The sequence below is a fragment of the Carcharhinus amblyrhynchos genome, chromosome 12 (genome assembly GCF_965287045.1).
Source record: "Carcharhinus amblyrhynchos chromosome 12, sCarAmb.v2.hapA, whole genome shotgun sequence".
Taxonomy (NCBI): Eukaryota; Metazoa; Chordata; class Chondrichthyes; order Carcharhiniformes; family Carcharhinidae; genus Carcharhinus; species Carcharhinus amblyrhynchos.
This window is the reverse complement of record NC_137335.1, coordinates 20,468,053-20,484,114: the sequence shown is the minus strand read 5'-3', so window position 1 is coordinate 20,484,114 and position 16,062 is coordinate 20,468,053. Positions and strand designations below refer to the sequence as shown.

At 39.1% G+C, this 16,062-nt stretch overlaps 1 protein-coding gene across 12 annotated transcripts in view; it reads right to left on the bottom strand.

Moving 5' to 3' along the window:
- LOC145350833 (mitogen-activated protein kinase kinase kinase kinase 3) overlaps positions 1-16,062 on the bottom strand; it is a 309,442-nt gene that overhangs the window by 163,636 nt on the left and 129,744 nt on the right. For 11 of the 12 annotated variants that reach the window (XM_080200175.1, XM_080200176.1, XM_080200178.1 and 8 more), the window contains exons 4-8: positions 14,055-14,119; positions 12,478-12,533; positions 10,492-10,539; positions 3,874-3,916; positions 2,516-2,588 (exon numbers count right to left, since the gene is read on the bottom strand). In XM_080200175.1, the coding sequence (XP_080056301.1) occupies positions 2,516-2,588; positions 3,874-3,916; positions 10,492-10,539; positions 12,478-12,533; positions 14,055-14,119 (285 nt within the window). Of the gene's footprint in view, positions 1-2,515; positions 2,589-3,873; positions 3,917-6,482; positions 6,518-10,491; positions 10,540-12,477; positions 12,534-14,054; positions 14,120-16,062 lie in introns of all 12 variants that reach the window. The other variant, XM_080200187.1, reaches the window with a different exon arrangement.

Sequence of the window (16,062 nt, the reverse complement as noted above, 5' to 3'; positions counted from 1 at the left end):
TTCAGGTTTGGCTCAAAAACATAATGCATATATTCTAGAACATAAATGGATGTCACAGGCAAGTAGAATAGACCTAGCTGCATAAACTTGCAATATTTAACATCATAACCCAATTAATGAAGCTTTCTGTAAATTGCACATGGTTTCAAATACTGAAGTAAGAACTTGATCCAGACATCAATAACATCTAATAATCACATGGCCAGCTGAAAATATTCTGCCTCTAGGTGCAGAATCTCTTTCCTGTTCTGTTCCCCATCCTCCAACCCTATCATTGCTACAGCCAGGCCTGCTTGCAGTAGTGGGTGGGTTCTGATCATCAACAACCATTGTGGCAATATGTGGTTATTATATGATCATCACCTTGTTCACATGTGCCATCTTCAAAACTTTTGGATTGTGGGGAAAAAAATAGAAGTATATTGAAAATGCCACTTCAGGAAATAGAAAGACCATCCCACTCCAATAGTGATGCACCGCCCAACTTAACTTCCATCTTCATCACCCATTTGCAGAATATTTCTTTTAAGTACCAAAGGAAATCACAATGCCTCTGGGAAAAAAAGGCAAAATGCTAGCAAATGTGACCAGTTTTACACCATCAGTTTGACTAGGTTAGGATTGTTTTTACTGGACTTCAGACAAGTGAGGGGAGATCTCAGAGACTTATAAAATTTTAACAGGACTGGACAGGGTAGATGCAAGGAGGATATTCCCAGTGATGGGGGAGTCTAGAACCGGGGTCACAGTCTGAGGATTCAGGGTAGACCATTTAGGATGGAGATGAGGAAACATTTCTTCACTCAAAGAGTGGTGAGCCTGTGGAATTCATTACCACAGGAAGTAGTTGATGCCAAAATACTAAATGTATTCACAAGGTGGCTGGATATAGCACTTGGGGCGAATGGGATCAAAGGATATGGGGAAAAAGCAGGATTAGGCTATTGAGTTGGATAATCAGCCACGATCATAGTAAATGGCAGAGCAGGCTCGAAGGGCAAATGGCCTCCTCCTGCTCCTATCTTCTATGTTTTTATTCCATGCCCAAATTACTCAGAAGAGCAAACGCTGAACAAAGTCTCGGCAAGGATTAGTTTGGGTTTTGCAGAGGATGCTAAACAAAATAGGCCTTTTAAAATGAAGGTCTAAAATGGGCGGCACGATAGCACAGTGGTTAGCACTATTGCTTCACAGCTCCAGGGTCCTGGGTCGATTCCCGGCTCGGGTCACTGTCTGTGTGGAGTTTACACGTTCTCCTCATGTCGTGCGTGGGTTTCCTCCCACAGTCCAAAGATGTGCGGGTTAGGTTGATTGGCCGTGCTAAGAAATTGCCCCTTAGTGTCCAGGGATGCGTAGGTTAGAGGGATTAGTGGGTATAATATGTAGGGATATGGGGGTAGGGCCTGGATGGGATTGTGTTTGGTGCAGACTCAATGGGCTGAAGGGCCTCTTTCTGCACTGTAGGGTTCTATGAAGTAAACACAGTAAAAAGTCTGACAACACCAGGTTTTAGTCCAACCTATTTATTTGATAATATACTCACAAGCTTTCGGGGTTAGCCCCTTCGTCAGGTGAATGGAGAGTTCTGGCCAGAACTCTCCATTCACCTGACGAAGGGGCTAACCCCGAAAGCTTGTGAGTATATTATCAAATAAATAGGTTGGACTAAAACCTGGTGTTGTCAGACTTTTTACTGTGTTTACGCCAGTCCAACGCCGGCATACCCACATCATGGGTTCTATGAAGGCCAGTTTGCTTGTTCAAGTGGATGCAAAAGATCCCTTGGAAGTACACAAAGAGTAGGTGTGTTCTCCTAATGTCTTGACTAACTTCACAAGCAGATTGATGAGTAATTTATCTTTTTTAATATAAGACTTTGCTGCCCACAGAATTAGCTGCTGCATTGGCTACATTACAACAATGATGACATCTCAAAAAGTACTTCGACACATATTGAAATGTGCTAATGTAAATGAAATTTGCTTCAGATATGATATTCTGATGCATTCAAAGCACTGAAAGCTGCCGATTTGACTGGATTTGCAGGCAATCTGAAATTATGTAATTTACTATCTTTTTAATAATTTTCATTTTGTTTGTAATTTACTATCTTTTTTCCCTGAATTACCTGAGTGTGCGCGCAATTACTCAGGTAATTCAGGGAAAAATGTAAAATGTAAAAATTTAAATGTAGAAGAGAACATGTAAGTTACATTGTGATTGATTTCAAATGACTTTGGCACTAGAGTGTAAAATAGTGCACATCACAAATTTCAACAAGGATGAGGAATTAAAATGGATTAATTGATTTTATAAACCTATTCACTGTAAAAATGGAACATGGACTGAAAGGTCCCCTGCAAGATGCACTGCCATGTATATATTCAAAAGATATTTGTTTCTGGATTCACAATCATGGACTTTAATAATATGTTCATCTTAATATTTATAACTGTAAAATGAATGACATTTGATGTGATAAACACAAAGAAAATTATCAGAGAAGAAACATTACCAATATGGAGTCCCAATAAATGACTTCCTTTTTGCTATAGTTGCAGTAATCTGTGCAGAAACTCCAAAATCAGCTGAAATGTGAATGGTAAGCTATTAGTGCATGAACTATCTTTAGCAATTTCAACAGTAGATAAATACTTTTACATTATAGCCCTTCCAATCTTCACTGATTGGTCAACGCTCTAGATCTGTATCACTAACATAATGCTCAACATACTGCAATCAACATGATGTCAGATTACCATACACTGTGGTTTAGTTTATAGCACTGTTGCCTCAAGTCAGAAGGTTCTGGATCCAAGTCTCACTCCAGGACCTGAGAACAGAAATCAAGGCTGATACTCCAGTGCATTTGTTAGGAAGTGTTGCACTATTATCTTTCAGATGAGATGTTTGGCTTTTCTGGTAGATGTAAAAGATGCCATGGCACAATTCCAAAGCAGTGTGGAGGAATAATCCCCGGTATCCTGGCCAATATTCATCTATCCCTCGTTAAATATCACAGGAAAAGAGCAGCTCTGACAAAGGGTCATTCAGACTCGAAACGCTGGCTCTATTCTATTTCCACAGATGCTGTCAGACCTGCTTCTGTTTCTGTTTGATCTTTATTTAAGGAGTAATGATTAGAATCTGTTTTACTGAACTTTTCTCATTGAAATTCTCCGCATCAATCTCATAAAAAAAATTAACTTGTTAGAAACTGAAAAAGCAGAAACAGGTTTGTCTCAAGAGCAGCTCATGTTTAAAACCAATGAATGTCATTTCATCTGCCACTGAATCCAGTTAATTAGCCAGTTTATATTTTGAGGAATTCTGACTCCAGGTTTAGCACTCATTAAAAAAGTTTAATAAATTCAGTTGATTTTATATAAACTGAAGTAGCATTTGTAAGAGCAAAGAAACAACTCCTCCTTGCATAACAACACGTGGACAGATGATGACCAGGGCAACTTTCATTAGTTTGCTTTTTGTAATTCTGGAGCTAATAGTTTTTTTCAAAATTTGAAAATATTCAAAACTTGCCATGGTTTTTGTTCCAACACCCATTTGTGCTCTTCTCCACAGTAAAAAAAAATTGGCTGAATTTCCTTGCACAGACAAAATGGGCCAAATTGTCTCCTTCAATACCATCAATTTCATGATTCTACGCTTGCTGTTTTCTTTTTACTCTCACCATCCTCAATTTCAAATTCTGTACCCATCTTCAAATCCTGCACCTGACAGAAATAATTTGCTCGGATCTCAAAAAACTATGTTAAGAGTCCAAATTAATACGTACTGAAGAGTTCTAATTATCCACGAAGCAACAATTATCATCATTTACTAATTCTAAAGAAAGTAAAAAAACATTCTTACCTAATTTCACATGGCCATTATCAGTTAGAAGAATATTTGCTCCCTTTAACAATGAAAGAATTCATGTTAAAATTAGATAGATTTAAATACTTTTCTTAAAGATCAAGCCAATTTTATTTAGATTAGAATAAAATAAACATTTCAAATAGACATCAAAATAGCAGGACTACACTGACGATCGTAACAATGTTTCTAAATGCATCAGAGATTTTTTCATGACCATCACTTCCATGGTGCTAACCATATGCCTTTCTCACAGCTTTTTTGAAAGTTAACTGTCACAGAGAGACAGTTCTTACTAACACACTCAGTGGTGAAAAAACTTTCACATCATGGTCACTATTTTTTAAATTTTAGCTCAGAAACATGAAACAATTTTAACTAGGGAACAAAAAATTGCACTAGGTGGAAATCTGAAACTTAGTCAAAAATATCTGTGGCAGCAATTGATTAAATATTAACAGGAGGTGGATACAAGGCTGCATTATGATTAGTTTTGGATGATGTTGAAGTAGTGACTTCAAAGTAGTGAAGCAGTGACCTCATAAAGCAGAGGTGAAGGGAGAGTGGTGAATGCAGAGGAGCCACGGAAGGATGAGTTTTGATGGAGGTTGAAATCTTAAGGATGAGAAATTGCTCGTGGAAGTCAAAGAGCGAATATATCTTGGTGACAAACCTGGTGTGGGTTTGAGCAAACGGTAGAGAACAAAGATTTTAAAGAAGAGGAATGGATCAAGGTGTCATGCTCTAAAGAAGAAGATGGTGCCAAAGCATTAAGACTGAGATGAGATTTGGTGATGAGAGCCAAACTGCCACCATGAGAGTTTGAATGGTTTAGTCAGGCAGCAAGTCTTCAGTGAGGCTGAGATGTTATTACCTGTGAGCTATGTTTTTGTGTAAACCATGATATCAGTGCAGTCATCTGTAGTTATGTCATTGATGTCAAGAACAGAAATTCTCCTGTTAAACTTGCTGACATGGTTCTTGACATCAATGACATAACTACAGATGACTGCACTGATATCATGGTTTACACAAAAACATAGCTCACAGGTAATAACATCTCAGCCTCACTGAAGACTTGCTGCCTGACTAAACCATTCAAACTCTCATGGTGGCAGTTTGGCTCTCATCACCAAATCTCATCTCAGTCTTAATGCTTTGGCACCATCTTCTTCTTTAGAGCATGACACCTTGATCCATTCCTCTTCTTTAAAATCTTTGTTCTCTACCGTTTGCTCAAACCCACACCAGGTTTGTCACCAAGATATATTCGCTCTTTGACTTCCACGAGCAATTTCTCATCCTTAAGATTTCAACCTCCATCAAAACTCATCCTTCCGTGGCTCCTCTGCATTCACCACTCTCCCTTCACCTCTGCTTTATAAGGTTTGCCACCCATCCTCACAGCCATTCCTCAGCCTTTCAACTAATTTCACATGGCCTCTCTCTTCCCATCATCTTAACCACAGACAAGGCCACCCTCCTTGTTTCCTTCTCTGCCCACCCAAAGAAGACTCTCCCAAGTCACTTGCCAAAGTACTTCAACTCTTAGCCGTTTAAATCTTTAGCCTTCTATTCACCACGATACTTCTGCAGCTCAATTACATACCTTATCTCCAACTTCGATTGCTTTGTCTCCAGAGAGTCCATACTCTCCAATTCGATTTGTTCCCCTGGTATAGCACTCATCTTTGCTCCATTAAATCCAAGGGACAAAAAACTGAATATATAAAATCACAAACTGGTTTCACCACCAGATACTTCCAGACCACAAGAATTACCAGATCTTCCTCTACTTTGCCGTAACTACTCACTTCTTCAGAATCATCTTTCAATGCTTACACCTAGCTCCATATCTCCATGTCCACAGTCTTCTAAAAAACCCCTTTCACCTTCAATGTGGGAGAAACTAAACGACTTTGCTCCCCAACATTGAGACCAGCTGCTTAGCTGCCTCAGCTACAGCAGCCCCTTCGCCATCTCCATTTCTAAGATTTGTATATCTGTGCTCCCAGATCCCTTTGGTCCATTTCCCTATTTAAGGTATCAAGTAGTGCAAGGCCTAATTCTTCCTATCAAGAATGAAAACCTCACACTTAAAGCTGAAATTCATCCAGCAATTTCATACCCATTGTGCAAGTTTATTAATATATTTTTGTACTTTAGTAGAGTCTTCCTCAGTATTAACTACAAACCCAATTTGGTGTTGTCTGCAAATTTTAAGTCCAAATTATGAATATAGATTATGAATGGTGGCCCCAGTACTAAATTTTGTCAAACACCACGCATTACAAGTCATCTGTCTGTCTGAACAGCTACCCTGAATTCCTACTATAGCCAGTTTGCTATTTATTGTACCTACAGAATTGTTCAGATGGCTAAAACTAACTTGCATGAACCAAAAAAAGGTTGTGACTCTGACATGAAAGTGCTGAATCAAGTTATCCAATACCACTGCCCAACCTTTTTGGGCTCCATCCTGCCATATGATTTGTTTCCTATTTCAGACATTTAGTAAGCCCTCAGTTGAATACTGAGTATGATAAGAGAATGACAGACGACTGAATGTCTGAATATAAAAATACCCTCTAGTATTTTGAGCAAACCTTCAGGTCCAATGTTAATTTGACTTGGGGAAGGGCTGATAAAGAAAGAAGATAGTTAGGGGACAACTTTATTCCACACAATTTCACAGAATCACCAGCAACATTCTGACATTGAAGAATGATAATTTGATGCTATTCCTGAAATTTTTGCCTCATTGTCTGGACCTCAGCTACATATATGCTACTGAAGTTAAGAAAGGCAGTTGGCCCTGTTTTACGAGGTTCACTGGGAAAATGTCCAAAAGGTAGGAGGGAAGGAGTGAAGTGTGGTATAGACTAGCAATTCAAATGCTCTGGGAACATGGGTTCAAACCATGCCATGGCAGCTGGTGAAATTTAAGGCACTGGATTGCAATTTCAATGGAATGAGAGTGTTTGGAGAGTTGAGGGAGTTTGGTGAAAATGAGAAGGAGGTACCCCTTTGCCTTTTCTACCATTTTCACTCTGTAGGAGTTAATTCAAGGGAAGGGGGGAGCTGTTTGGTGAGTATCTAGTAAGTGTCTGAGATCTATTCTAATCCTAAAATTTAAAATAGTACAGGAATTTATAGTAAGATTAATTGAACACATTAATTACTTGATTATTTTATGGAATTATATTCTTTTAAGTACATAAAGCTGGCAGGATAGATGATGTGTCATGGCTGTAATACGTGAGAGCTCAACATCAATGTGATGCAAGGGTCTGCTGTGGCCTAAGGAGCTTCAGCTCAGACTCACTGAACTGGAGGTTGAGCCACAGCCACTGCGACATATCAGCAAGTGGCAGCTTGGAGGGTGGGAGGAACAGGTGGGTGCGACACACAGCTGAAGCAGCTAAGGGTATACAGAGGGCAGGTGTATCAGCTTCCACACTCGTCCAGCAGATCTGAGGTACTTTCAGCTTGTTTGGATGAGAGTGAGGGTTGAGGAAGGGATGAACTGACTGGCCATGGTACTATGGTACCAGAAGCCATTCATGTGGAGGGAGCAAAGAGGAATGTAGTGGTAGTAGGGGATGTGTGTGCGCGCGCGTGTGGAGAGGAGGAGAGAAGGCAGGAGAATTGACACTGGTCTCTGTAGCAAAGAGCAAGATTCTACACACTTGTGTTGTCAATTGGTGCCAGAGTTTGGGACATTTGCTCAGGGCTGGAGAGAAACGCCAGCATCCGCACGGTTCAACTATAGACCCACTTTCCCCAATGCCCCATGATCCTAACCCACATCTTCCACATCAGAATTTGAGCCAAGCATTCATTTCTCTAACCTTATTTGACTTAGGCCAGAATGCTCTTGCCTCAGGTAATAATACAGGAATACCTTTGACGTTCTGCTAGGAGGGGAAGGATCCAGTTGCTGTGCTCCATATAGGAGGTTCTGCCTAGACAGTATGATGAGCTAGACACCAAATTAGGCAGAACCGCAAAAATATTTCTGGATTATTACCTGGGCCACGTGCATTCTGGCACAAGGTAAATAAGATTAAAGAAATGAATGTTTTGCACAAATTCTGGCATGGAATATGTGGATTACGATCATGGGGTACTGGGGAAAATTGGGCTGTACTGTCAGGATAGTCTACAAATGAACTGTGTTGCTGGTGGTGCTCCAGTGAGCCACATAACTGGAGAAGTAGAGAGGGTTTTAAATAGTGGGAGAAAGGAATCAAATTTTGGAAGATGTGGTAAGCCAAAAAAAATTGAGAGAAGACAAGAAAGAAAGGTACTAATATGGAAAAGAATAAAGAAACTGCAACAGGAAGGGACAGAGCGTATAAACTAAGAGCAAGTCAGTTGATAACGATAGATGCTACAAAAATAATAAAAGGACGAAACTAAAAGCTCTGTAACTAAACACACATAGCATTCAAAACAAACATAGTGCAAACAGAAATATGATATCAATACAGAAGCATGGCTGCACGATGACATGGATTAGGATCTGAATATTGATGGATACATGATACTTAGGAAGTACAGGAAGTTAGGAAAAATTTGAGCACTTGAAAAGGATGACCTATGGTCAGGAAATCTCAATGTAGGAGCGGTTTGGTTTGAATTGAGAAATGATAATAAGCTAGAAAGTCACTTGAAGGAGTGGTGTACAGGCTCCATAATTATAACTATACAGTATGGCAGAATAGAAAGTAAAAATAACCGGAGCTTGTCAGAAAAAGTACAACATTAATCATGGGGAATTTTAATCTACATATAGACTCGAAAAATCAGATGGACAAAGGTAGCTGAGGTGCAGAGTTTACAGAATGTTTCTGGATCCTTTTTTTCACAACACATTCTGACACCAACCCGAGAGCAGGCTATACTCGACCTGGTATTGTGCAATGATATACGATTAATTGTCATAGCGAAGGCATCCCTAGGTAGCAGTGACCAAATTATTCAATTTTACGTTCAGTTGAAGGGGAGGGGTGTGGGTCCAAGACTAGTATTTTAAACTTAAATAAGGGCAATTATGAAAAAGTGAAAGCACAGCTAACTAAAGTGAACTGCAAACAAGATTAAGGATGCTTTATTTTTTTTTGAATGTTATTTATTAGTGTCACAAGTATGCTTTCATTAACACTGCAATTCAGTTACTGTGAAAATCCTCTGGACGCCCGACTCCGGCACCTGTTCAGGTACACAGAGAATTAAGCATGGCCAATGCACCTACCCAGCTTATCTTTTGGACTGTGGGGGGAAACCAGAGCATCCAGAGAAAACTCACACAGACACAGGAAGAACATACAGGCACTGTACAGACAGTGATCCAAGTTGGGAATTGAACCCAGATCCCTGGCGTTGTGAGGCAGCAGTGCTAACCACTGTGCCACCATGTCACCTTAGGTCAATAGAGACCCATGGCAGACAATTAAGTGGACATTTCAGAATACACAGAATAGATATATATTCCAATGAGAAAGAAAAATTCCAAGGAGAGCATCCACCAGCCATGGTTAACTAAGAATGCTTAAAACGGTATCAAACTTAAAGAAAAAACATACAACTGCACAAAAATGGGTAGCAGGTCAGAAGATTAAACAGAATATATAGAACAACAAAGAATGTGGGGGAAAAAACACGATTAAGGGGGGAAAAATTAGAGGAGGAGAGAAAGCTAGCTAGAATTACAAAGACAATATTAATTTATAGAATTCCTACTGTGCAGGAGGCCATTAAGCACATCTAGCCTGCACTGATACCAATCCCACCCAGGCCCCATCCCTGTAACCCTACATATTTACCCTTCTAATCCCCCTGACACTAACGGTTAATTTAGCATGCCCAATAAACCTTACCCACACATCTAAATTAGAAAAGATTTGGAGTGCTGAATCCTATAGAAAGTGAATCCGGGGAATGAATAATGGAAAATACAATCACCAGGGAAGTTGCATTTAGAAATTGTTAGTGCTACGGGCTGACAAATCCCTGGGTCCTGATGGGCTTCAGGTTGGAATCTTAAAAGAAGTGACAAGTGAGGTAGTGAACTTGTTGATTTTAATTTTCCAAAATTGCCTAGTTTTGGGGAAGGTTCCATGAAATTGGAAGAAAGAAAATAGAAAATGTAACTCCTTTATTCAAAAAAGGAAGTAGAAAGCAGAAACTACAAACCAGTTAGCTTAACACCTGTTATAGAGAAAATGTTAAAAGCTATTAAAATGTTATGGCACAAAATTTAAGAAAAATGCAAGATAATCAAGCAGAAGCTTTGCTAATTTAAGACAGGGATGAGGACAATTTTTTTCTCTCAGCAGGTAGTGATTCTTTGGGACTCTTTTCCTGAAAACGCAGGGAAGCAGAATCCTTGAATATTTTTAAGACAGAGCTAGATAGATTCTGGATTAAGGAGGAGGTGAACGGTTTTCGGGGGTTGGCAAGGTTGAGTTACAAACAGACAGCTATGATCTTTTTGAATAAGAGAGCAGGCTCAAAGGGCAGTGGCCTACTCCTGCTCCTAATTTGTATGTTCATATGAAGCTAATGAGTGGACAACATGAAAAAAACAACCAGCAATTCAGCTTTATTTACCTTTATGTCTCTGTGCATCTTTCCTTTGCTGTGAAGATAATATAAACCCTACAAGCAAACAAAGACAGAACATGTTTATTGCACTGATAAAACCATCCAATTTCAACAAATCAAGAAATTTTTTAAAATATACACAACTTAAAAATTAACATTTGTACTGTTTCTGCTTTACCCAACAGATTCTAAGAAGCCCCAGTCACCATTTATTTTCATAAATGGTTTACAAGGAGACAAATTCGACAGTATGAGTGATGGTAGGAAATATTTCTTCAGACAAATCTGAAACAGTCACACCCAAAGGGGTGATGAGTCTCAATCTGTTGAAAATTTCCAAACCAAGATTGATAAATGTTAGACAAGGAAATTAGAGATTGTGGAACCACGGCAGTAAGTGGAGTTGTTGGAGAGTAGTCAAGATCTAAATGAGTGGTTGAACGTGCTCAAGGGGTTGAAAGGCCCTCTTCTGTACTTATATTCTAATTAGGATTAAATAGGGACAAAGACAGAAAATGCTGTAAACCTCAGCAGGTCTGAAAGCGCCCAAGAGAGAAAAGAGCCAAATTTCAAGTATAGATGACCCTTCATCAGAGCTGCAGACAATAGAAAATATGAGAGTTGCACTGTTGTGGTGCTGGTTGGCATTGGAGTTGGTGGGGAGGATAGTTGGTGGAGGGTCACCAGTTAGCAGAGACCATAGGCAAAAAGACAAAGGGGATGTAGCTAGTGGTGATCATGCTAAGAAGTGTGCTGATAGCAGCCATCAAGGGATCAGAACGTGTAAATGGCAGAATAAAGGTAAATGACAGAACAGAGGTACGCAGAGTATCAAAGAACAACCTGAAGTATGTGACCGATGACACTAGTGAAGTGGGGAGAGGGGTGAGGCAGTGGAGGAGAGAAAACAAGATGGAACAGGAGATTTAAACAAAGTTAAAATATAACAATTGAAGAAATGAAAATAATTTTTTTTAAAAATAAAAAAATTTAAATTAAGTAAAATAATGATGGTGACAGAGAGTTCACGGCCTCAAGTTGTTGCACTTGATGTTAAGTCCAGAAGACTGTAAAAGTGCCTATTCGGAACTTAAGGTGCTGTTTTTCCAGTTTGCTTTACTGTAACATTGCAATGGGCGAAGGATGAATATGTGTGCATGAGAGCAAGATGCTGTGTTAAAATAGCAAGCGACAGGAAGGTCTAGGTCATGTTTGTGGAATTAACTAGGGTTCTGATTTGGCTGTTCCGTAACATCTACAAGCTTAAATACTAGTATTGGAAATCTACAAGACTATATAGAGAATCACAATTATGTCCAATTGCATCCTTAATGAGCAATTAAGCACACTGAGCAGTAAATGCCAGAGAGCTAACAGTTGCATAATTGTTGTCAGATTTTCCCTACCTAGGTGAACCCAATTATAGCAACCACCGAATGAAATCCGTTAACGCAGCACAGACTAAGGGTCAGGGCTGAAGCTTTTCTGGTCTGTATGTCTCAATAGCTCAGAAAAATGACAGTCTTTTTGGAAACCAATGAAGTGTTTTAATCCAAATTTTAGGAAAAGATCCTCCAATGCATTTGATTTGAATTTCCCACATCTGCCTCTGCCTTAATGAGACAGTCAAGTCAGACTGATTTTGAGGCATTTGCCAAAATCAAACAAATGCCAATCTGAGACCGCTTAAATTTTTTTCATGTTTAATCCTTATAAGCGAGGTTACTTTCCTACATTGCAACAGTGATTACACATCAAAAATACTTCTTTAGCAGTTAAGTTCTTTGGGGAAGAGCAGTGTATAAATGCAAGTTATTCTCTTCTTTTCCCAATTCATCAGTCTAGATGGGACTCAAACCCAAGTCCCAAAGATGAAAGGAAAGCATATCCGCTATGGTATAGCCACACTAAATTTCTCAAAGTTCAGAGAGAAATTGGATGATTCATTGCTCAAACTTCTGAAAATATTATTGAAAGACTGAAATTGCATACCTGTAGTGTTTCCCTGCACACATAAGCTATCTGCAGTTCTGATAAAGGTCCTGTCACTGTTAAAAAGTTTTGAAAATATGAAATCAAGGTATAATTCTGGAATAAGTCAAAAATTCAGAATATTTTCACTAATTCAACATCAAAATCATAACTTCTGTAAAAATATTAAACAGTACATGGAGGAATGCTGTCACCTCAGAAAAGACTATACACCCCACTTGAATTGGTCCCATTTCAAGACCCAATCTCAATTTTCCATCCTTTGTTTTAAAAAACCCTAAAATCACATCCTTCCAGATTAGTCCCATTATATGCACTTCCACAAACAGCCCTGTACTCAATGACATACAAGAATTAAGAGGAGCTGGCCATTTAGCCCCTTGAGCCTGCTCTAATCATGGCCTCAGTCTACCCATCTGTCACAATAACCCTGAACTCCCTGGTTGAACAAAAATCTAACCCTGTTCTAAATTGAATATATTCAATGACCCAGCCTCTACTGCTCTCTGCTGAAGGGAATTCCACAGAGTAATGAGGAATAAAATTCTCATTATAATCTTAAATGGGAGACTGTACTTTCTAAATTGTATCCCTCGTTTTAGACTTCCCCAGAAGAGGGAACACCCTCTCCGTATCCATCCTGTTAAGTCCCCTCAGAATCCAATATGAATTTCATTAAGATCACTTCTCATTTTTCTAAACCATAATGGGTAACCTTTCCTCATGTCTAATGCCCAACCTTTTGTCATACGTTGACCTCTTTATCCCATGAATCACTTGCAAACCTTCTCGGAACGACCTAATGCAACAATGTCCTTTCTTAAATGAGACCAAAACTGTACACTGAACTCCAGAAGTGATCTCACCAAGGTCCTGACAGCTATAGCAACACTTCCCTACTTTTATATTCCACCCCCTTGCAAAGAACATCAACATTCCATTTTCCTTTGTAATTATTGTTGCTGCATACCATCTCTGATTAAAATTGTGAACAGTGCAGCATTTTTAAAAGTTTCTTCAAGTTGGCTTACATTAACACTACAATGAGGTTACTATGAAAAGCCCTCAGGTCACCATATCTGGCACCTCTTTGGGTACACTGAGGGAGAATTTAACATGGCCAATGCACCTAGCCAGCATGTCTTTTGGACTGTGGGAGGAAACCAGAGCACCAGGAGGAAACCCAAGCAGACACCGGGAGAACATGCAGACCCCACACAGACAGTGATCCAAGTCGGGAATTGAACCCGGGCCCCTGGCACTATGAGGCAGCAATGCTAACCACTTTGTCAGTGTGTGGCCCAACTGATCTATGACTATTAACAGTTTCTGAAAAGCTAAATGCAAGATCAGTAAAAGGGGCTCAGGGTGAAACAAATTTTAATTTATGATGTAATCATTTCGATCTAAACGTTACAGATTTCAAAGAAAACGGAAATACTATAATATGTATATACTATAACATATTATACTTTACATGGAACTGATGATTTGTAATATTTGCAATACTTAGAAAGATGAAATCTGTCATTTTCATTCATTTTTAAAGAAAAAATTAAAATCATTTGAATACTCACCATGATAAATATCTTGTAATGATCCACCTCCACAAAACTCCATACAAATCCATAGCTTGTCACGTCTATATTAAGAAAAAAGGCTGCATTTATTGATTCTTAACAATAAGATCTTCCACCTCCCAAGTGGTAGAGCGTCTCAGGATCTGCCCCAACGATGTGGGAGCACAGAAAGGAGGCTCAAAAGGTTCCAGTAACATTGGAAAAGGAGTTCCGGGAAACATCTGCACAGGTCCTGCAACCTAGGATAATTAAAGCTCAAGTTCTTTTTGTCCAGTGACACTACAGCTAACCATGGAGCACTGGTAATGTAGTGAAGAGATCTGTGGTTGTAAAAGTGGGTTTAGGATTGAGGAATTGGGATTAGAGGTGGAATTCTGGGAGAGATCCTGAAATTCAAGACAAGATTTCAGACCACAAGGGACTGCTGATATGTAAACATTGGAGAGCAGGAATGTGTGTCCATCAACATTGTTTGAAACCTTGTTGAATTCTTTAAACTGGCAAAACTATGTATAGTTGGACTGTAAATGTTGCGAAAAACTGAAATATTGCTGGTGAATTGCATTTTTTTAAAAAGTTTATTTATTAGTTACAAGTAACGCATACATTAAGACTGCAATGAAGTTACTGTGAAATGCAGTGTTGACATCTATATAAAGACAATAAACAGAATACTGAAACAGATAAGATTATAATGCCAAAACTCCTTACTCCAAGGTAAAGCCAATTATATATAGTTTTTAATAGTATCCTCATCACCTTTGATGTCACATTTTACCCAAGAGGAGTTCCTCAACACATCCACACTATTATGAACACTACCTTTTTCTACCTCTGTGACATTGCTTGACTTCTCCCCCATTTCAATTCATCAGCTGCTGAAACCTTCAGCGTCTGGTTTCTGAGCATCTCCAATTTTAATCGCTTCACTACTGGTTCTTTCATCTCTAGTGGCCTAAGCCTTAAACTCTGAAATACCCTGAATGCCTCTTTGATCAAATTAGGCTATCAGAGTATCGTAAAGGAGGAAAGTGAACCAAAGTTTTGGTCATTTGTTGTTATCTCTATCATATTTATTTCAAGCACACCAATTATTACTGACAATAAATTGTGCCCATTCTACTTCTGGGCTTATTCTTTGGATGAGTGGCACTAAAAATGCAATATTTCATAACAATCCCTAGTTTCCCAGAGTTCATAAAATATTAGCCCCATAGCAAGTGATTATAATGTACCATTGCTTTAGATTTTATGTTTAAGGGAACTGTTTACAGATTCAGCTCTATTCTGCAGGTATTCAGTGTGTCTAGAAAAGATTTAGCTTAGATGCTGGGAGAGCAGGATAATTGCTAATTTTAGCCATGTTGTGTTTACTTCAAATGGAGCTAATGGGTTTTTGTTTAGGGGTGACTATTTCCCCTGGGGTTTTTGATTAGTTAGGCAGGGTCATGTGATGATGTGGTTAATGAGAAGAGTTAGGTCTGTACAGGAAAAACAGCATTTCAGTTCTGGCTGGATTTGTTTGAAGACAGTTTTACATGCTGAACTGAAATTCATTCACTTTCTTGAAAGTTTCAAAACTAATTTCACTCATTATATCAAGTATATTACGGGTGCTAACTGTATTTAATGTGGCATTGTACATCTGTAAAAAGAATGTTGCTTATTTGGAAGCTTTGTGTGATTGCCTCTCAATTCCTTCATCACCTCTCCAGTAACTCTAGTCCAAATTCAAAGCTGCCCTAGTTGAAGTAACTAAAGAACATAAGAAATAGGAGCAGGAGTAGGCCAACTAGCCCTTCAAGCCTGCCCTGCCATTCAATAAGATCATGGCTGATCTGTTGTGGCTCAGTTCCACATTCCCGCCCTCTCCCCATAACCCTTAAACCCCTCTCTTATCAAAAACCCATCAACCTGCGTCTTAAAAATATTTAGCGAGGTAGCCTCCACCACTTCAATGGGCAGAGAATTCCAGAGATTCACCACCCTTTGAGTGAAGAAGTTC